Source organism: Eucyclogobius newberryi, unplaced genomic scaffold (genome assembly GCF_026437365.1).
Source record: "Eucyclogobius newberryi isolate DKJ021-1_F unplaced genomic scaffold, fEucNew1.0.hap1 SCAF_242, whole genome shotgun sequence".
NCBI classification, from domain to species: domain Eukaryota; kingdom Metazoa; phylum Chordata; class Actinopteri; order Gobiiformes; family Gobiidae; genus Eucyclogobius; species Eucyclogobius newberryi.
Window position 1 is genome coordinate 7,347 of NW_027315882.1, and position 21,867 is coordinate 29,213.

Below are 21,867 nucleotides of genomic sequence, written 5' to 3' on the forward strand. Positions count from 1 at the left end.
TTTGATTCTAAGTGCTACGGTCTCTGTGTGGCTGACCCGCAAATATATGTCACAAATGGGAAAACAGCAAAATCTCTCAAATTACCATATTTTTATGTTTTACACTTTAACAAACTCCTCCTAGTGCGTTTTGCCCACCGACCTCAAAATCGGTGTACGTCCTTTAGACAAGTGGGGCATCTAAAGTTATCCAAATTTTAAGGATAACATTTACGGTCTCTGTGCGACGGAGCCACAAACTTTACCCAGAATTTGGACTATTTGGCCTTCAGAGTGGCCTATAAACAATAAAGTTTTTCCAAATAACATGACATTTTGCACTAAATTCTAATTTGCCATCCTGATCATAAAAGTATGACAGCCAAAGTCATATTTTGTACGGCGTAACCGTAGCGATGACAGAAACATCCCATGATATCCTTATGGGAAAATCGTTGAATTGCTCAAATCACCACATTTTTACGCTTCAAACTTTAACAAACTCCTCCGTGGGCAATAGCTCGATCAAGCTTTACTTTGGGAAATATCATCTACACAAGCGGGGCATCAAAAGTTATCCATATTTATATTCTAAGTGCTACGGTCTCTGTGCGGCGGCGCAGCAAATTTGACTGACACTTGTGTTCATTTGCACTGGATTGGCCATGTCCAATGTGTCGCCGTCTGTCAAGTTCTTTTTTAATTCAACACAATAAGGGCGCCATCTTTATCAAGTCGAAAGCGCAGAGTCGGAAGGCCGGCGGCCCGCGAGGGCCGTTGGATGCCGCTTGCGGCTTTAATTTAATTTTGATTTTGATTTGTAAATGAAGTTTGTAGTTGATGAAGACTATTATGGAACCCTCTTTTAGGACCATTCAAGAAGAAAAAGACCATATTGTTTTGAATTGATCGTTTCTTAATTTGGACATTGTTTACTCCGTTCTTCACTGTCGCCCTCCGAAACAACCACTGTTGTGATTTTGGGCGTTACAAAAATGAATTGAATTAATTTGACATCACTCTGAAACAGAATATGAATAAAGGGGAGCATTTTCATATAAAATCATAAGAAAAATCCAAACGTGTTGAAACGCATAATTGATTTGAGTGACTTTGTGCATAATGCTGCAATATTTATCAAACGTTGCCTCAAAATCAGTGAATAAGCAGTCTATTTAGTTTTTTAATTGAACACTACATAACTATAGAATGTTGCCTTTAGAAACCAAGCAAGAGACCAATTATAGACCACATATACTTGGATTAATTTGCTGTTGATGTTATGTAATGCTAATGAGGCCCACCTGAAGAATACAAAACACTGCAGGCCTCAGAGGTCCTTCAGAGCCACGTATCGATCTTAAATGTCCTTATGTAACTGTGCAACGGTTTCACCTCTAAATGAACTCACTTCAGCCAAACTGCAAGAAAAATACATTCACTCTATGGACATTTTAGGTTTGGGATACAAAAATGTGTCAGCTTCACATTGTTAAACATTTTAATACTAGGTTAAAAAATTCAGTTCAGTATTAAGTTATGTATTTTTAATGCTGTCAAGAAGAAGAAAAAAATGTGCCATATTGTAATTAGTTCTCCAAAAATAAGGGAGTGTAAATTGTATACAAATTTTACCAAATTTAGACTTGTTGATGGTTGCCTGGAATGTTCCATAGTATGGCATTAAACTTATCATGCATTTATTTCGATTACAGGTGTTTGTATTGTTAAAAAAAACAAAAAAAAACTAAAATATTCTTACTATTAGCAGATCTGACCTGTCTCCATGATAATGAAAAAGTTTAATGCCATACTACGGAACATTACAGGAAAACAATAAAACAAGAGTGTTGACCTATAAAAACTGCTTCTGCAAAGTATATGTGGGACATAAAGTAGCTTTCAAAACATATTCAAACTATAAAAATCTGCTGCTGCTGCTTCCTGCTCTTTCTGCAGTTGTAGTACAAAACCGCCAATGTATTAAAAATGAGTATAATGCCATCAATAGTACGGCATGATATCTGGGGCGCACACAGTTACAGTTGATGAGAGCTGCATTTTTCATGATGCCAGTGTGAACTCATCAAAAATTACAGACGTTTGTGGGAAAAGCGGCAGGGAAATTGCAAATGTAATCACGCAACAAAACAGGAATTGTATTAAGTCGGGAAAAACACACAGTCGCTTGATTTTTCATTGTTCGTGTTTTTGTTTTTCTTTGCAGTTTCCGATGATCAGTGAGTTTGGAGAAGATAACTCGTACTGTTCCTTCGAGAGCAAAGAGACGGCTCTGCTTCAGTCTGAAAATGGGAATCTGGTGGAGAGGGTTAACGTCCTGACACACGAGGTACTTCTTCAAAATACACCAAGATCCTGCATTAATATCTGCATCTAGGGTGAAAATACAAGTACAAATCAAAGAATATTTGCTAAAGACAAAAAAGGAAGTTTACACACGGGAATCGTTCAGAACGTAGTGTTATAGGAGATGTGTATGTTTGTATAAAGTGGTAATTGACGAGAGTTTCTGTTTTCTGTTTCCTGTCGCACATTCTCCTCTATCAAATGGGCACAAAATGGACTAAAACAACATTGGCCGTTTGTTAAGAAGAAAGTTTACAACATCATTTATTTTATTTTTTTGCGTAGGAACTTGGGAGTAATTAAATTAGGTCAGTCCTGGTGGATACAGTGCACAGCAGAACTGTCCAGGACTAATTAAAAGGAGCAGCCTAAGCAGAATATGTGTGACTGTGTTTCAGGAAAATCTACATTAGCGCTGTGACATGGGATCATCGAGCCGGCTTTAACATAAAACATAACTGGGATCAACTTATCTTTGGTTGTGTGGGATGTGCGTGTGTTTTTAATGAACTGTAAAGTATTTAGCCATAATTTTATCTCTATGAAAAGGGCTTTTTAAAGTTCAAGAATCTGCTATGTCTAAATGTGTTAAGGACAAATATAGATTTTTTTAAATGCATGGAATGGCGTGTAACATAGAGAAGAGACTGAAAACATACATAAACTACCTCTCATGTAAACAAAGTGCTAAAATGGTGACGTGTTGGCAGCTGAAGTTTGGCTTTCATCTTTGCAAGACGCCTTGAGGGAATTTCCATTGCGCGATAATTAATTTAACAATCCATAAAATGCAATAGCCATAATAGATTTAACAGATTTCTTTGTCATTTATTAAGTATCAATTGAATGGATAATTTTATTTGATCAAGTTCAGATCTGTGGAGTAAGAATGCAGGTTTTTCAAGGTATTTTTTATTAAAACAGTAATGCCAAACTACGGAATTGTAGTTGATGAAGATGAAGATGAAGTCAAATTCATAATATTGCAAAGGAGAAAAGCAGGTGACAGAATCCAAACCAGGAAAGTTACATAGTGCAACTTTATAACTGCAATTTTGGCTTTAACTAATATGCACAGTACTCGCCAATAATCACTAAACTCGCTAGTTAGATAGAAGGATGGTAAATGTGGTTAGAGTTTGATTAACTGAAATAACAATTACTAATGGTTGGCAGATACATTTTATGCAGATTTACCACTTTTTGTACCGTTAATTAAAACAATTATCTACATTCATATTTATAGATTTATTTGTTCTAAAACTGCATAAATGTACCTGCCAAGTTCTGTCTCTTCTGCCATATTGTTGTTGATGAATGCAGCTCACCTTGGCAACAGTCTCTACAGAAAGTTTTGTTCTGCTTCACATGCTCAATTGTACTTGTACTTATCTCTGCACGTATAACTCGCCTACTGCAAATCCTTTTATGGCGACATGTTCTAATTTATCTCCCTATTTCTATCATTAGGTTGACTTCCTGCACTGCCCTCTGCTCTGTCAAATAACATGTGATTATAGCATCCAGGGGAAGTAACACTATAATTACTCTGTGGAGACTAAACCGGCAGGATAACGAGCATAAAAAAAGAGAAAAAAGAGGAGGAATAGGAGCTTCTTTAAATTATTGTTTTGAATTGCAATGTCAAAAGTGAAGCCATTTTTACCTTTTAAAAGACACATCTAAAAACGTCTTCTGAAAGTTCGATTTCCCCATCACTGTCTTGAAGTGTGAAAAAGTTGAAGTCAGGTTTTTATCGTGTGGTACAGCTCCAGAAGAGGAAGGAGCGCGAGGAGCAGCTGGAGGACGTGATCCAGGCGTATGAAAAAATCCACCTGGAGAAGAGCAACCTCCAAAGAGACCTGGACAAGATGGTGAGAGAGACATTCAAACGCTTGTGTTCAGTGTCGACGCATCAGTTTAGGCCGACAAGTGGCATTAGATCTGTAGATGTGTTCCCCCGGTAACGAAAAGGCAGGGGGTTCGACTCCTGTTGCCCCCTGTCACTGTGTCTTGTGTGAATATAATGGTAATATAAGGAAATATATCAGAATAATTGTCGAGTATTAAAATAATCTTGATTGTATTTTGTTAATCGTTTTCATTATCTGGACTATACAGATTCTAAAACACACGACAAATGACCTTTAATAATAATAAAACAATTTCAGATTGTTTCTATAATAAGCCACACTGTTGTAAATATTCATTAACATAATATTTCCATTTTTAGTTGGTTAAAATGTAGGTCTCATCGTTTGATTGAATAATTGACAAAAAAAAAAGATTTGACTTCTTAAAATATGAATTAGTTGCAGCATTATATTTATGTAAAACTTTAAATTAACAGACTTGTTTTATTTATTTATTTATTTATGTATGTATTTATTTATTTATTTACTTATTTATTTACTTACTTACTTACTTACTTTTTTTTTTCGTGTCTGGAAGTGCGAGTGTTGGACAACATAGAAGAAATACATCTTTATTCACCAAAAATCTCCCATAATGTTTTGCTGTAGATCCTTGGTATGTCTATTAATTTTGTTATTTAGTGACAGTATTATTGCATTTATGAGAGTAGCCAATTAAAAATGTTCCATCTGCGGTTTCTTGTTAACGGTCACGCTAATTAATGTAAACATAATAATTACATTTACAAATTTACAAAAAATGTAAACAATACAATAAATAAGTGGGCAGAAAACACAAACACTGAAGGCATGGACAACAACAGAAAGAACAACAAGTCACGTTTACGCTAGACACAAGGTTCAAAACGCTGCTTCAGATGAAAATATGACGTGGATTCCTTTTTAAAATGCTGGCGGCGCGCATGACAGAAAACATTAGACATACTACATTAGTTCACGTTACTATTTCTGTTCCTCTTGCCCATTAAAAAGTAATTTCCTTTTGAAAAAAAACTTTTATTACTTTCCGAACTTTGCAAAGATTAGTACGCTTTTGCCACACAGAATCCAGACTGTTTTAAATGCGTCTCACACCAAGTTTGGTCCCTGTGCGTGGACAGACTTTGTGGCTCCAGTTCCTTAGATAATGTTTGTGATCGTCCCTAAAGTCCATTGAGTTCTGTTTGGTGCAGACTCAGCAGTTTTTAGCCTGGACAGATTTAAAGGGGGGAGGCTTGGACTGATTTAAAAGGACGGGGTTTAGTCCAGGACTGACGGATGACTGCCAAGTGACACAGTGTCAATGTCGCCTCCAGACTGAGGCCGCACTCATTAACATCGGCCATCTCCCGCTCCAGACACATTGACTTCCGCTCATCCTGAGACGCATTGACTTCTGTTGATTCAATTTGGGAAAACTTCTGATAAAGAGGCCTGTGCGTCTTAAAGTTTGCCTTGTAAACCTGTATTATAATGTCATTTCAAAGATAAGTGGCAGAATTCCTATGATTTTAGAGTCATAGAGGTGACAAAAATCATAAACCACCACGTTTTGTGCCAGTCCCAATTGAAAAGGGTTATGTTAGGTTGGGCAAGATTGTCAAATAAATACCTACACGTCATATTAGTGGCGGACAAATAGAAGGACAAAAGTAGAAAAACGATAATCCAAAAAAATTCAATAAACTCTGCAGTTACGTATGATTTGAATTAGTAACATCTGCCATATTGCTGGGATATACTACTAGTTTGTGAGAATAACATAAATCATCATAAGAACTGCAAGCTTTAACATCATAATCCCGTTGCTTGTTACTGTTGTCGAGTGTGCTGCTTTGGAATACAATGTAAAACCTCATTGGATTAGGCTTTTGCTTTCTTAATCCGCTCTGCATATAATACATATTGATATATTAAATAATTACAAACATCTTAAGCTGAGAGGAGATTACGACGTGTTTCCCACATTTTCAGACGAGCCTGGTGGAGAAACACGTGGAGCGGATCCTGGGTCTGGAGTCTGCTCTGAGACAAAGAGACAACTCACTCCAAAAACTCAACATCCAACTGCACAGCAAAGACATGCAATACCTGCAGCTGCACGCCGGCCCCGACGCTCACAGTAAGAACCACCGCCGAGGCCTCTTTACTCTGAACATCACTCCACTGGTCATCTCGAAATCAGGATTAGGGCTGCAAGATTCATATGGATTGTTCCAGTAATCGAAACGTAACGGTGGAAGACGTACTTGTCTAAATGGTTCCTGCTCCTGCACACAGTATTGTACTCAGAATCCAGGCATTGCAAATCTAATGGCTATAGGTTATTTATCAGAAAAATGTATACAATCTTTTGGAAAAATTGTTAAGTTTTTCAAATATGTTTCCTAATATTACTTTAATTTACCGGTAATTTAACTACTGGTAAATTAAAGAATGACGCCATAGTGACGACCATTGTTTATTGAATTCCCTGTGTTACTTTATCATTTGATAGATACCAAAGGTGTTTTCTAATTAGAAAATGTAAGATGAAATAAGATTATATAAGATTAGAGAACCTTTATTTGTCCTACAAATCAAGATAAATAACTATTAAAGGTAGAATTAAATCTAACACAGACGGTGCAGGTAGGAAATAAATATAATAACCAATACAAATTTACTATAACTGGCTAAGTCTAAATGGACAGAATAAATAGCTTGTAAGTGTATAAATAAATAAAATTATGCACAATAAGTGTGACTATGATTATGTAGCGTAAAGTCTATTTCTGCACTCTGTCTTAAATGTAAGCAAAATGCTTGACAGATAAAAATGGTGTAAATCAATTTGATAAAGGTCATCTTGTCAGCATCTAGAAAATCACAGCGACTATTTGTTCAACAACAGAAAAAATATTACCAAGACATTTGGATCTTCATTTATGTGATTTACTAGATTTAAAAATGTAATTGAAAGTGAGTCATGTTCCTAAAGCAAAACCTCCTGCACTAAACGCACATCTGATGAGTTATGTTGCTGTTTACGTATTCCACACAGTCAGCAAAAGCATGGCCGTAAAACCTGCTCTCCTCTGCACCACATGCTAACTCCATGTTTCTTTAAGCTCTTCTCAGTTCAGAACATTGAACAGTGTTATGTCCTTGTTGAGGCAGTGGGAGGCTCATGAAAAAATCAGAAAACACGTCAACGCCACCTCAACAGATGCCTCGATTGGTGGCAAAAAGACGTTTTGCATAGGCGTTACATCGATTTAAAAGACTTTAATAGATGCGTAGGCTATTTTATGATGTTGATTAATCCCTTCCTTGAGATTAACTGCACTGCTGGATAAGTACAGGTTGAAAGCTTGATAAAAAAGGAGAAAAATGTGATTTATTTTCCACATTGGTGCAGTGTTTCCTGGCTCAAGGACGTAATGTGTAAGCGGCTGAATCATAGTATGCCCACGCGGATCACAGAACCCAGGTACAAGCTGAAAGACACCGGCCTTGGAAGAAGTCAGTGCTTTTGTTGTACAGTAACGGCAGCAGCGGCGTCAGAAAGAAGCTTAGACAATAAAACTAAACTTTATACATATTTACAGTTTTCGTGAAATGCATGAATCACCCTGAACAGATTTGCTTTTATTGGGGCACTGCATAACTTTTCTGGTATTGTATACGCCTGCTTGTTTCCATGGAAAGTTCCACGGTATGACATTTAACATATCAAGCATTTTGTTAATGGTGGCTGGTGTTTTAATTGATCAGAAATGCCTTGAAAACGCACATTCTAATCGTGAGCAGGCTCCATGGAGATGAGTCTCACTGTGGAACATTCTTGGCAAGGCAATAACATCACTATGGAAATAAGCTAGTACATCTACCAGAAAAGTTACATCATTAACCTTTAAGTTTCTTGTTAAATTATTCTTCACCACAGCCATAATGTTTCAGAGTTAAATAATTTACTATAATTGTTCCATTACTGACCCCTTGTGGCAGGATATTAAAGCGCTGGTCCTGTCATGCAAATTTCTTTTTATAATATTCAAATTCCACAGAGATTATCTGCCACCGTGCACCCTATTAATGTTGTATTTTACATTATCGTATTTTCCGGACTTTAAGTCGCACCTTTTTTTAATAATTTTGGCCGGGGTGCGACTTATACTTATATTTATACTTATATACTTATATTTATACTCCGGAGCGACTTATATGTGATATTATTTGTTATTTTCACATGCATTTCATACTCCAGTGCAACTTATATATGTTTTCTTCTTCGCTATTGTGCATTTTTTGGTTGGTGCGACTTATACTCCGGTGTGATTTATAGTCCGGAAAATACAGTATTTGTTTATTTATTTATAGATTATGAAAGACACTACAGGAAACTTTACAAACTTTACCACAAATTATACTATTTTGAAGCTCAAAAACTATTTTGTGGCTGGAAAATTGATTTTTTTCATGTCCTGTTGCTCATAAATATTGGACAGAAATTTAAAAAGCACTGCAAACTGTTTTTGACATCCCACTCAGTTTTAGAACTATGTACTTCCTCAAAACTCCATGGACACAAATAACAGATATATTTGGAACATACTTTTGGCAGGAGGAAAAAAAACATAACTTTTTAAATCTAAATGTGCCATCCATTATAGTGTTTTTTGGGATGTTCAGTTTATTGTCTATTGGTATTTTTATTTTAATTCTCGCTCTCTGGTTGTGTTTTGTTATGTATATTCTTTTTACATACATACATACATACATTATATATATATATATATATATATATATATATATATATATATATATATATCAAATTGTTTGCTTATTTTTGTTCTTGTGAAGACTTAAAACCATTAGTATTGTCCAGTTAAATAAAAGTTAATACTTGAAAATGTTTAATGGTCCTCTTCATTTTTGCCTCAAGCCGCCTCCATTCTGGACTTTTGACTATTCTTATTCTAATTGAGTATTTTGGGTCTATTGATTGTTTGTGTGTGTCCTCTCTTAGTGCTGGACTGCCCTGCAATGACCCTGCAGAGCTCCCGTAGCTTGGACGCGTTGTCGGACCTGAAACTCCAGCGCCTGGAGGCGGAGCTTGAAGGGGCGCGTCATGAGGCTCAAGGGGCGTGTCAGCGGGAGGAGGAGCAAAAGGCAGAGTGTGAGAGATTGAAGGAGGACATCAGACGAATGCAGAACGACCAGCGAGAAAGGGTCAGTGCTGAGACTATAAGGTCACCATTTTTGTTCCATAAAAACACGGGATATTTTGTTTTTTATAGAGGAATAAAAAAGTTCACATCAGGGCTAATATAGGCTAAATTTAGGCCCAAGTGTGAATGCATCTTTACACACTTACGATAGCAATATGTCACTTTAACGTAAAAAGCCATTACTGATTTTTTTAAAGCAGTATGTGATCAGACATTAACAACAATAACATAAATATAGGCCAATTTTTGCAGGATGGATAGTAGAAAAGACTGATTATTGGCATGTGATGGCTATTTGCAATATTTTATTCAGAAGGCTCTTGTCAATTCAGTGAATGAAGATGGATAGCAACATGACTGAAGTTTGGTTTAGCCACGTTTAGCCATTAGCGTGTAATTACAGAGTGACCTTTCTGAGGGCGGCTTTGTAAGTGCACTTTTTCTAAATTAATTCTGCCTGAAACTTTAATAGTCTTCCAGGTCTATTGCAAATGAATGAGATATTATTGTCCAATAATTTCTACCATTTAGATCGCGTCAAGCGTAAAATGACTTCTCAATCATTATTAAATAAGCCTTTAATTAAAACTAGGAGAGAGAAAGAGTGTGCGCGAGAGCAATTTAAAATAGTAAAAATACTCAAAATGGAAGATTTGAACTGTACCACATTATCAAGTATTGAGGCTTAATTTGACAATGCCTGTATAGTTGGGCGGTCTGGAAAATAAATCATTTTGATCAATCACAATTTTGGATTGGAATGTACTTGCTTTTATTCAGTGTCCTTAAACACAAGAAAATAGTCCAATTTACTTCTTGAAAGTCCAAACTCTTGTGCCTGGGATCCAGAATGCACACTTTTTATTTTTTTTTACTAGTCATTAGGCCCTCTGTCGCACCTTGAGTCAAACTCAAAGAGTATCGTGCATTTTTTTTTTTTTTTCTGTGACTCAGGCACATGAAACTAGTTCATGGTCATGGATCATTTAGAATAAATGATAAACTTCTCTCACCCCAGAATAACAGTGTTTTATGCTTCGTTCTTTTACTCTGTAGAAGTCATCTGTGATCTTTTTTCTTTATATTGATATCATTGTGGATTTACCAGGCAGAAAACTACTCCAAACCACATGTTTTTACATGTTTACTGACCGATTCAAAAGACATAAGCATATCATTGACAATGACCATATCTTGATTATTTATGGGTCTATAGTGAGTCACACACTCGTTGCTACTGCCATCTTTTGGACGAAAGCTGTATAGCTCACTGTGGGCTGTACTCCAAACTGTTTTGTGATTTCTGACATGTCTTTGTGCATTGTTTTATGTTGTGTGAAGCACTTTGAACTGCCTTGTGTACAAATTAGGCTCTACAAATAAACTTGCCTTACCAGCAAACGACTGCCTGTCGACTCCTGCACCACATTCCCACTCACCGTACACACCACATTCATATGGCAAGGTGGCCGACATTCCTTGCCTAAAGACACAACAACAACATTCCAAATTGTACCTTATATCTATTAATTATTACTAACTACAAATGAGGTTTTATCGTCTGCTTCTCTATTGCCTTTTTTGTACCGATACTGTGGGCCTGTACAGCACAGCCCCATGACAGACAGTTTACCAGCACCAGAGGGACAGTGTTAAACGGAGCTGTCCTTATTGGGAAATGTGCTTCTAACCTTGTCAGCTTAGCGTTGGCACTGAGCTGGAATGGAAACTGCAGGCCTCAATTCACCGATGCTAAGTATTAACACGGGGCTAATGTATTTGTGATTGCAACTTAAAGAGGTCAAGACAATCAATTAAAACAGTATGCTACGGTATCGGCGCTGCTTGCAACTAAACACATCACTCGCTGGAAAAAAATACACATCAGCAGCTATTGACCCCCGAACAATCTGAGCCCATCAAGCTTCTGCCAACCATGTTCTCTCAATAGGCTTCAGCTGTCAAATTGTGTCCAATATTTCCTACCTGCCCGTGCATACTAATCTAATTTCACGCTCTATTTTAGCAGGAAATGACTTCGCCGTGCAAGCAGTGCGATGTGGAGTGGATAAAGAAGGTTGGAGACGAACAGTAAGTACCGGTGCATTGTGGAGGTAGGTGGGAAGAGGGGCGAGAAGGGGGGTTGGAGGTTCAAAGTGCAATTGAATAAGAGACGATGGAGACAGGATCCCAGGAGCGGAGATGGTTGTCAGAAGTGATCACAAAGGAGGCGAGGAGAACCCTTTCCATGTGGACAGAGAATTACTGGAAGACAACAACAGGGGTCCACTGAGCACCATGAAGCAGTGGTGGAGGCAACAAAACATTATCGTCAAGGTGAACAAGATTAGGTTCATCATGAAAAATACGATTTAAGTGGTATTACGTTCAAGCCGTTGGATCTTTAAGTTTTAGCATTGATAAATCATGATTCATCTTTGTGTTTTGAGTTCATTCTGGTGGTGGCGTGCACTCACTATGTAAATGTGTCAGCAATAGCTTCTTTAAAGGGGGTGTATTGTGCTAAATCAACCTTGTCACATCACGCTCATAAAATTCCTATTTTCACCTACCCCCTATCCCTGTCCACATCCCAGTACAAAATTAAGACTCCGAGTCATACATGTCTGGTTCTAAGATGTCACAAAGTCACTTTTCAAATATAAAACAGGCTAATGACAATCTGCTGCTTGTAATGTTGAAACGTTTCTATGAAGAGGAGGCGGATTTTATGACAATTCTGCAAATTTGAACAGGAATTCTATGGACCTGATTCTATTGCTAAGCCATTTTAGATTATTGTTGTTTTTTATAAATAACAAATTGTAAAATGTGAATCTACTAATGTTATAGTTGGATACTAAGCACCTGAAACACGTCTCCTTTAATTCATTATCATAATGGATTCATCAAAACTGCAAAAGCAGATTTTTTTTTTTTTAATGGCAACATTTGTGCAGAATAAAATAAAAACAAAGAGCTATTTAAGTCCTATAAAACTGACATTTCACACTGACTCAGGGGAAGTGACTCTTGGCAACAGTAGGTGGCAGTGTAAGCACAACGTGACCTGCCTCACTGTCATGCACAGACTGCAGTACTTTAGTACAGCAACTTTTTAGTGTGGATAAGATTTAACATGAAGAATTGTTTGTTTTTTTTGTTTAATTGAAAAGGTAAAATCAGCAAGGCAACATAATGTAATAGATACAAATCTACACACATTTAAATAAATACTAATATTTCTGTTATGAGGACATGATTGATGACATTTTAAAATCAGGCATGATCTGAGGTGAGCCTTTCGCTAATAGGAGTGGTGGTTATGAAAATGTAATCAGAACGTAAGAATGGTGCTTTTGCGCCGTAGATGTGAGTGTACTGCGGCACGTCGGGCTGTTCCCACCCACACAGTCAAAGCCCACAAATGTTTCAATTGGTACAAAGTGAAACAAAAACTTCAGACACTGACACACAGCGGTGGATACCCACTGCTGTTTCCAAACCTTGGTCACCTCTTAGTTTTAGTCAACAATATCAATCACACCTGCCACACAAACCTACAGTGTCTATTTTTCATCTGGCAAAGCTTTTTCTTGTAATTGTCCCATTTAGAGTAAACTGCAAGGGTTGTTTTTTTAAAAGGGCTGTTGAAATGTAACTCCTCTATGTCATTATTCATTTCTGTGCAGTGTCAAAGTTATCAATACAGAAAAAGCATAAAATGTTAGGAAAAATGCTTGATAGTTTTTGATGATAGTTATTTTTTGTATATGCACAAGCAAACAAATTCAATATAATGAATAAATTGCTTTCAGTTGACAACAAAATAAATAGTTGTGTGGAGAGATTTTACACTTTTTTGTATTGTTATTTCATCAGACTTGAAAATCAGTTTTATTTAGTTTATGGACAATAGTGTAAAACTGTCGTAACATTTTAGCCAAATTATTGTAAATCACCTTTTGACGCCAATAACATTGATAGTACAAAAGTTTTCAAATCTGTAAATGACATTGGTTGCATTAGGTGTTTTTGTATTCGACTGCCCAAACTTAATTACCTCAAATCTCAGTAAACTAGAGCCAATCAACCGATAACTACTATGTTTTTAGAGTCATACTAAGACCACAAGCGCCACAGTTTTGGAAAGTCGCTGCCACATGGCACTGCCTCTGACTCACCTCCTCCACGTTTTGAAAAGAGACCAGTTTACAATAAATGGCCACTTTTAAGTAATCAGGAGAAATAATTGTCGAGATTTAAAATAAGATAAGATATTGTCCACACATGGGGAAATTTCATATTCATATTTATCAATGTTATTAGTGTTATTATCACTAGTCAAAGATAGTTAAAAGAAAGCATTTGCCATAAAATTACTTTGGGTGTAAGGATATGAAGAATATAATAAGATAAGATAAGATATTCCTTTATTGTCCACACATGGGGAAATTTTGGTTACAACGCAGTAGATACAGGGGGAGAAGACAGATAACTTATAATCGAAAAACTCTTATGAACAAAACCTCTTATTAACAAAACTATTAACTCTCATATCTTAATAGGGAAAATTAAAAATTAAAATACAATAAAATACAATAATAATAATAATAATAAAAATAGATGGCATAAGACAAATAATACTAATAATAATGGACTACATTGCATGGTTGCTTATTTGTAGTGTGTCTTATGTGAGGAGCGTTTAACACCTCTGTGCATTTCCCTAAAAGAAAGTCATTTTCAAACCGTGAAAAAAGTGTGAAAAGCCCTTTAGTGTGAGGCGTTGGTCTTTAACAGTCGTTCTGTGCAGGTCAGTGAGATGAAGCTATAAAAAGATTGCACAAAACACGACAAACAACAAATGGATACACAATGCATTAGTTAGATATTCAAGCTTATATTTAATTCAGAACGCACACATTTAGGACACTTTTTTGTCAAATAATCAGTAAGTGGGCATTAAAATTCAAAATGAACATCTCCGTATTTCTTGTTGCCTCCAAATGAAGATTTTCAGACGATACAATCTCAATACAACAGAGAAGCGTGTTTGAACGTATTAATTGAGGTTTAATTATCAAACAAATGTGAAATGTCTATATAATCAATCACAAAAGTGCAGAAATATCTCCTTACACTATAAAAACTTTTTTTAAAACGTTTTTTATTTTTAGTCAGCTCTTTTTGTAGTATTTTTTACTAAACGATATACTCACTATTCACATTTTGCATCTTATCTAAATTTGATATATCTTGCTCACTTTTAAAATAATCATTGTTATCCAGTTTTTAACAGAACTGCTTTTCATTGTGAATGCTGTCGCCTCTCCGCAGATCTGACCTGCAACCTGGCCGGCTGGCATCATCTGACAAGCAGGCACCTTCATAAAAGTTACATAAAAGGAAAATAGATATTACCACCTCTAATTGTGGATCTCAGCTACAAGCTATAAAATATTTATTGTCACTTTGGTAATATAGAGTAACATATGCTACACCCACGTTTGTAAGTAAAAAAGATATTGTTGTTTCTCCGAGGCTCCATAAATTTACTATTTATCTCTTCGGGGCAGAATTTACGAGACAGTTAGCGTCTGCGTGTTCAAGATGAAAATGAAAAAGATACAAATTTGCATGTCAGGCTTCGAAAATGAAATTAGGAGGGATGTTGTGGGAGACTCAGACGGGGGGCTCTGAGTCACACTGGTGGAAATCTTGGTGGGCACATCTGTTTAGTCTACAATTTACAAGAAATATCTCTGTGATTGTTTGTTTTTTTGCGAGTGTAATTGCTCTGATTTTTAGCTCTGATTATTTGTTTGAACCATTAGAAACACACACACACACACACACACACACACACACACAATAAACAACTGTCTTTTAGCGTCATGTTAAAATAGCCTATATTCTGCTCAAATTACTTTCCAGTTCAGTCCTTGCTAAAAATCTTGATTAATAACTGTTCTAAGCCTAATTTTAACTGCTTTGATTTCCCCACTGCTGCAAAATCAGGACGCAAAGCCTATTTTAGACGTGCCCTTTTGACTCTAACTGCGCTTTGATTGCCCTTACATAAAAAAAAGATGCTCGGATAAAAATGAAAATAAAAGTAAGACATGATGACATTAGTTTTATCGTAAAACAAATTCAAAACTAGCAGCGATCCAGTCATCTAACCTTGCTAAGCGATGTGATTATATATGAATGTGTTTCCAAATGGTCTCTTGCGTTGTACAGATCATAGGCTGCCTTCACACATGGGGGTGAAGAATATGCAGGCGACTAAGAAATGCACAGAAAGTGGGAACATCCCGGCAGCATATTTGGTGGTTGGCGGTGTAGGCAGGAGTTATGTGTTTGGAAAGTGCCTGAGTAATAGACGGTCGTATATTTCCAGTGAAAACCCAGGGATATAGGAGAACTGTTGTTTGCCATTTTTTATCTCCTGCCATCAACTGGAGAAAAGTTTCAGGATCAAAATTGGTTATCGAACGGCTGCAAAATTAGCCGTGACAGCTACGAATATTACAGTTAATTCAATGTGTTTTTTTTTGGTTAAAGCGCTCACTATTTAGAAGATATCAAGATCACATTACGTTTTAAGTCTTCACGTTATCTTTGTCTTTAATTAATTTTCTAATCTAGATATGAAATGAGTCTATTCCAGGCAGAGAGCGGGCGGTTTATAGAAAATTGGTTATACATTTGAGATAAGCTTATCAGATCTGAGGCTGTATGCAGCGACTGTATGACTTCCTATTTTCTGCATCTCCTTTCTGCTGTTTCCCTGCGTTTCAGAATTCACCTCTTAACCGCACACGCTACATATCTGCAAACCCATCTTAGTTTATCAAGGTGTATACAAGTGCAGCTTCTCTTTTCTGCATGTGCTGATCAGTGGTTCTGCAAATGTACTGCCACAGAAGATATGTTTTATATATTTTGAAGTCATGATTCAGTAGTGCAATCAACACCCCAAACACAGCCATTTTAAAGCAAGACTATCTAAAGATTGACAAATTAACAAAGCCATAACTAAGGTTGATTGTCTACTGGGCTAATCTTGTTGTTCCATAACCTGCAGACAAGAGAAAAATCTGTTAACCAAAACTACACCTTATTTCACGCATGCCTTTATTGGTTATAGTTTATATTTCATGTTGTATCACATTATTATTATTATTATTATTAACAAGCCAAACACATGCACGTAATAAAATGCAAGCAGATCTAGGATTTAACTTATTTTATGTGAAGTTCTCTTTTTGGCAACTGCATTATTTTGAGTGTTTGTTTCAAATATTTATCCACAGAAATCACAAAGCGTTCCTAGCATTTCAACAAAAGGACCGGATCGCCACAATTAGAGATTCACTGGATTATAGCCTTTTCTGGCATTTACGTCATGGCATTAAAAGCGTCCGCTCTTGAGCTAATGACTTGAGACAAAAAAGTCAGTCGTTGCCATGGTCACGACACACACAAGCCTCGCAAAAAAGCCCAAACAAAAAAAAACATGCGTCGTTTATGGCCCTTTAAAAATAGACTTGCTCTGTCAGTCGAGCCCCTGTGAACAGAGAAGGCACATCTTGCATGGAATGGTGTGATTTTATAAACGGCAATTATGCAGCGTGACTGTGACATCTCTAAAAATACTGTAAGAATATGTGCTCCTCAATTAGAAAGGCGGCGATGAGGAGGTGATGCTTGCACTACCCAAGTCATTCAGCAGATGAGATAATTGATGATTTGCGAAATAGCTCGGGATGCAAAAGTTAAATGTTGCATGAAACAAATATGATACATGTTTAATATATGCATAATACATGTTTAAAGAAAAAAAAAAAAAGAAGAGAGAGAGAAGAATTGGCTGGATTAATAATATATTGACTTTCCAAAATGTAAACATAATTGCAGTTATTTTTCTGACACGAATTAAAATTGCTATTTGTTTTTTCCTATTCAAAGTTTACATTTTAATCACAGAGTACAAACTATGTGTTATTGAGCATGTTTGTACGGATCTAAACTTGGCTGTTTTCATGCAGAATAAAACAGATATTAAGTTGTTGTGTAAGGAAATAATAGTACTTCAAAAATGACAGTCGTTATGATTTTCTAATTGCAATGATTCAAATTACGATATTGATTCAATTGCGATGAATCTTGCAGCTCTTGAGTAACTGTGGCAACATTGGCATAGTTTTTATTCAGTATTTCACAAGATATTTAAGATATTCCTGTAATCCTTTAAGCCTATAAACTAATGTTTCCAACTAAAGGAAATATTTTTATCTTATTCATTTGTTGTAGACTGGAAGCATAATAACAACTAAAGAAAAAACAACCTTTTGCATCAGAAACCACACTATGGGACAACTAACATAAGCATCTCACCTCTTGTCTGTTCTTAGGGTAAACCTGGCGCTGGCCTACACAGAGCTCACTGAGGAGCTGAGTCGTCTCCAGGCTTTGAGCTCCAAACAGAACGAGATCCTGAGGAAGGCCTCGCAGGAGCAGGCCAGTCCAGGTCTGTAAGTCCCGGAACTGGAAATGTCAACGCACACAGTTGTTTTAAGGAAATAATCCATGACAGACAGACATATTTTATTTTTCTCTGTCTGCAGAAGTAGCAAATATCACGTGTGCACACTTTGTATCCGTTTGAGTTTCAGTCAGCGCTCAAACTGAGAAAGTGAAAAATACTGAGTAAAGATTATAGTGATAATGGGCCATGCTAGTTATTTTTAAGTTATACTATGTCAAGTATCACGACATCAATCTGACACTGACATGTATTTAAGTTTAGTATTAAAATGCATTTTAAAGAATTTTACCTTGGCGTACAGCAGATGAGACCAATTAAAATACATAATATGTATTTCATTGTTTAATCAAATAAGTATTTATAAAACACATATTTAAAAATACCGGTAATCGTTTTTTTGATGAGAATTTATACTTTGATACCGCTCCATTATCACACTGTATGTACATCACTAGTGAAGATGTCCGAAAACACATTGAAGGTATCAACTACTACAACTTCATCCAAATGGAATAGATACTGTTAAATTATGTATCAACCATTTTATTGTGTTATAAGCACCTAAAGCACAACTTTTGCATTGTTTGTTTGGGCGTGAGAGAAGGTACAAAACAGACTGTATTCACATCGCAGGCATGATGTGAAGATGCAATAGTCTGGCCACCCAAAACCTACAAAAAGTTTTAAACAAAAGGAAATGGTTTGTTTTGTGCAACCTTGAAACGTTATATAACTAGGACGTTTGCTTTGTGTGCAGAGAGTTACTGTCTTTGATATAACTTTTCAGGTGGAACAGAGCTCTCTAAATATAATTGTTCTAAAAGTGAACAAGCTTTAGTGCTGAGCCTTAAACTGTCTCTAACCCTGTGGTGTGTTTGTCCTCAGTCCAGCGTCACTCTCCCATCCAGCGACACTCCCCGGTCTCCCAGCGACACTCCCCCATCTCGCACCGGCACTCGCCATCCCCTCTGCCCCCTCACTCCCCTTTACAACAGAGACGCTCGCCCATCCTGCAGCGCCTGTCCCCGGACATGCACCGCCGCTCGCCCCTGCTGGACATCAACAACCACGGCCCCGCCTCCTACTCCTGCCGCCCCGCCTCCCAGCATCTCCGGGCCAGTTTCCAGGGGCGACGCAGCTACTCTGAGGTGACGGACCCCTCTGCGTACCACTGCCCCCCGAGGTTCTCTTTGGACCCGGTGTCCACTCTGCCCAAGCCACGCCCGTACATCGAGAGTTACCCCAAACAGCCGTCTCTGGGCTCCTCTCACGGACATCAGCTGCGGAGCCCCACGTCCCCCATCCAGAGCCCGCTGTCGGACGGGTCGCTGGGGGAGAGCTCGCTGCGTCACTCCAGGGAGATGCCCTTCCCGCTCTCGGAGGTGGCGCATTTACATTATGAGCCCCCGCCGCCCTCAACGCCCGCCCCACAGCCGCCGCAGTCATCCGAGGATGAGGAGGAGTGGACTCAGCCCATAAGCCCGCCACGTACACTGGGAGTGCTCAGTCCCACATTGGGCCCCGGATCCATGAGGGGTCCGGCCTCCTGCACGGTCTTCCCCATCCCCCAGAGGCCCAACACCCTCAGCTGCCACCCCCAGGGCTATATGTCTGCGGAGCATGCCCAGTCGTGGCCCTCCATCAATGTGAGTGCTCTAACCGAAACTTGACATTAACTTATTGTTCACTGGCCTCTGTGGCTAGAGCTGGGCCATATCATAGTGCAGGTGTTGCATTTTGCAATATTGTGATATTTGCATGTGCATTGCAGCTGACACAGACTATCGAGGCACTGCAGAGGCTATAAAGTCCCAAAGAGGAGTGGAAGCAGAACTAGCTATACCTTAAATAGTCAGAAACCATAAGTACAAATATTACAAAAGCCACCATTAAGCAGCCTTTTATTGTCAATTGTATTGTTATTGCTAATTTTGTATTTTAAAAAATGTTTCAAAAGCTTTCAATACCCTACTGCGTGTCAAACGCATAAGCTATTTGTCCACGTTCTGCACTAGTCCACATGTTTTTTAATTGTTCAAGTTGTTTCTTTATCTCCTAAACTTAAAATATCACTCAAATATAACAAAAAAAAAGAATGTGTCATAGCCCAAATTTCCCTAAAAGTTATAATTCACCTAGAAGTTGGCTAGAGTTAATGTTAATCCAAAATATTAAAAGACATATAGGACACGAAGTGCACTTGCTAAAATTAGGAATTCCACAGGCTCAGAATCAGCATTTAAAGAAGTGCTTAGCTACAATCTGTGTTCTCCCAATTACAGCCCACAAACGACCAGAAGTTTTCTCGTGAATTAATCAGGTGTATTTAGATCGAAGTAGTTGTCAAAGTGTGAAGTGCAGACGCCCACTGAATGAGTAATAGTACAATCACTACGACGGTGCTGCCACTGTGAACGTGTGTATTTATTTACTGAACTCGCCTTGTGTTTTCAGTTGTGGATGGAGACGGAGGAGAGCGACATGCGAAGCTGCCCCCTGTGTCAGCTCATCTTCCCCGTGGGTTACCCGGACGACGCGCTCATCAAGCACATCGACTCCCACCTGGAGAACAGCAAGATCTGATCGCCATGGCAACGGAAAACACACACCTGCCCTGCACATTGTATAAGAGGGGAAAAGACACACGGGCAGGTCAATGGAAAAGGCCTATAGGACGACTGAGGAGGTTTTAAAGGAGGAAATACGGTACAAGGATGTTTCTATTTGCTTGAGAAAAAGTGAAATTTGTTCTGGAGGTTTTTTGCACGTATGCTATGGTCAGCGCTGCTGTTTGTTGTTGTGTGGTTACAGGCGGTTTCAGGTATAGTCTTACTGCTTCAAAGTGTTTTGGCTGAGGTTAGTATCTTTAAAAAAAAAAAGTTTAGGGGCTCTGTACACTGTAATAAAATAAAGTACAGTAAAATACTGGGAGTTCTGGTTGCCAAACTTTTACTGTGAAAATATACAATGACTATGAACCAGACTGATATTTTTTATAGTTACAATTTCGTCTTTTTAGTAGGCCTACAGTAAATTTCAGATTGGGTAATGGTAAAATAGGTGCGTTGGCTATTTTATATGCATGTACAATGTTTATTAATTATGCATTTTACATTCAGTCGCCTATTTTACAGAAACGCTCTGATAACCTTTTCTGCCAGTGTTTTGCTGTATCTTTATAGATTTGTTTTTTACAGTGTATGATTAAAGTAATTCAAATGATCAGGGAGAACAGAAGTGTCACGACTTAGCTTTCACGCAGCTACAGTTTTCTATGTTTCACTTTCAGTACATTAAGCAGAAGTAAGTGCCAAGGACAGTGAACTGGTTTTCAGGCAAAAACATTTTTAAATGGATTATTATGTTTGGACTGTAACACCAAATTTTAGTATTATTTCAATCCCACACAATCATACAAGCTGTGGTAAAATTCCGTTTGAACATCCATATACAAGACTGTTATTACCACATTGTTTAGTACATATATTTCAGATTTTTTCAGAGTCCTTTTAAGATTATTAAACTGAGAAAAGTTCTGTAAAAGTTGCCACAGAAAAATAGTAACGACAGCATATAACATTCGTCTTCAACAGACACAGCAGCAGTAAGTGAACGCCAGTTTGAAGAGCCCTGCAGGAAAGGGCTTAGATCATCTTTAAAAGTAGGTGGACCTTTTTTGCCGGATATACCTTTATGCTTGCGGCCTGTTGAAAAGTATCTTAGCACTTTACGTTAGCATAGCCTATACAATGTTTTCTGTTCTTCTGTAAAACATTGATTTATATTGTTTAGCTGTAATTTTTGGAGGCAAAAAAATATGAAGATATATTTTTGCAAG

At 37.5% G+C, this 21,867-nt stretch overlaps 1 protein-coding gene across 2 annotated transcripts; it reads left to right on the top strand.

The window, feature by feature from the left end:
* Nucleotides 1-2,210: 2,210 nt before the first annotated feature.
* LOC140372530 (TANK-binding kinase 1-binding protein 1-like) lies at nucleotides 2,211-21,359 on the top strand. Of its 2 annotated transcripts, none has more exons than XM_072459660.1 (8): nucleotides 2,211-2,329; nucleotides 4,116-4,220; nucleotides 6,234-6,381; nucleotides 9,271-9,473; nucleotides 11,499-11,563; nucleotides 17,896-18,011; nucleotides 18,915-19,675; nucleotides 20,484-21,359. In XM_072459660.1, exons 1-8 carry the CDS (start codon nucleotides 2,213-2,215, stop codon nucleotides 20,610-20,612), a joined length of 1,644 nt encoding a protein of 547 aa, XP_072315761.1. In that variant the 5' UTR covers nucleotides 2,211-2,212; the 3' UTR covers nucleotides 20,613-21,359. The 2 variants fall into 2 exon arrangements, with proteins under 2 accessions (XP_072315761.1, XP_072315762.1); XM_072459661.1 differs by having other exon boundaries at nucleotides 11,502-11,563.
* Nucleotides 21,360-21,867: the final 508 nt, after the last annotated feature.

What these genes read in the sequence shown, in the direction of transcription:
- LOC140372530 (XM_072459660.1), top strand. Translation starts at nt 2,213, where the DNA reads ATGATCAGTGAGTTTGGAGAAGATAACTCGTACTGTTCCTTCGAGAGC. An exon ending in AAAGAGACCTGGACAAGATG is followed by an intron (nt 4,221 to 6,233) that starts GTGAGAGAGACA and finishes CCACATTTTCAG; the next exon opens with ACGAGCCTGGTGGAGAAACA. An exon ending in GCAGGAGCAGGCCAGTCCAG is followed by an intron (nt 18,012 to 18,914) that starts GTCTGTAAGTCC and finishes GTTTGTCCTCAG; the next exon opens with TCCAGCGTCACTCTCCCATC.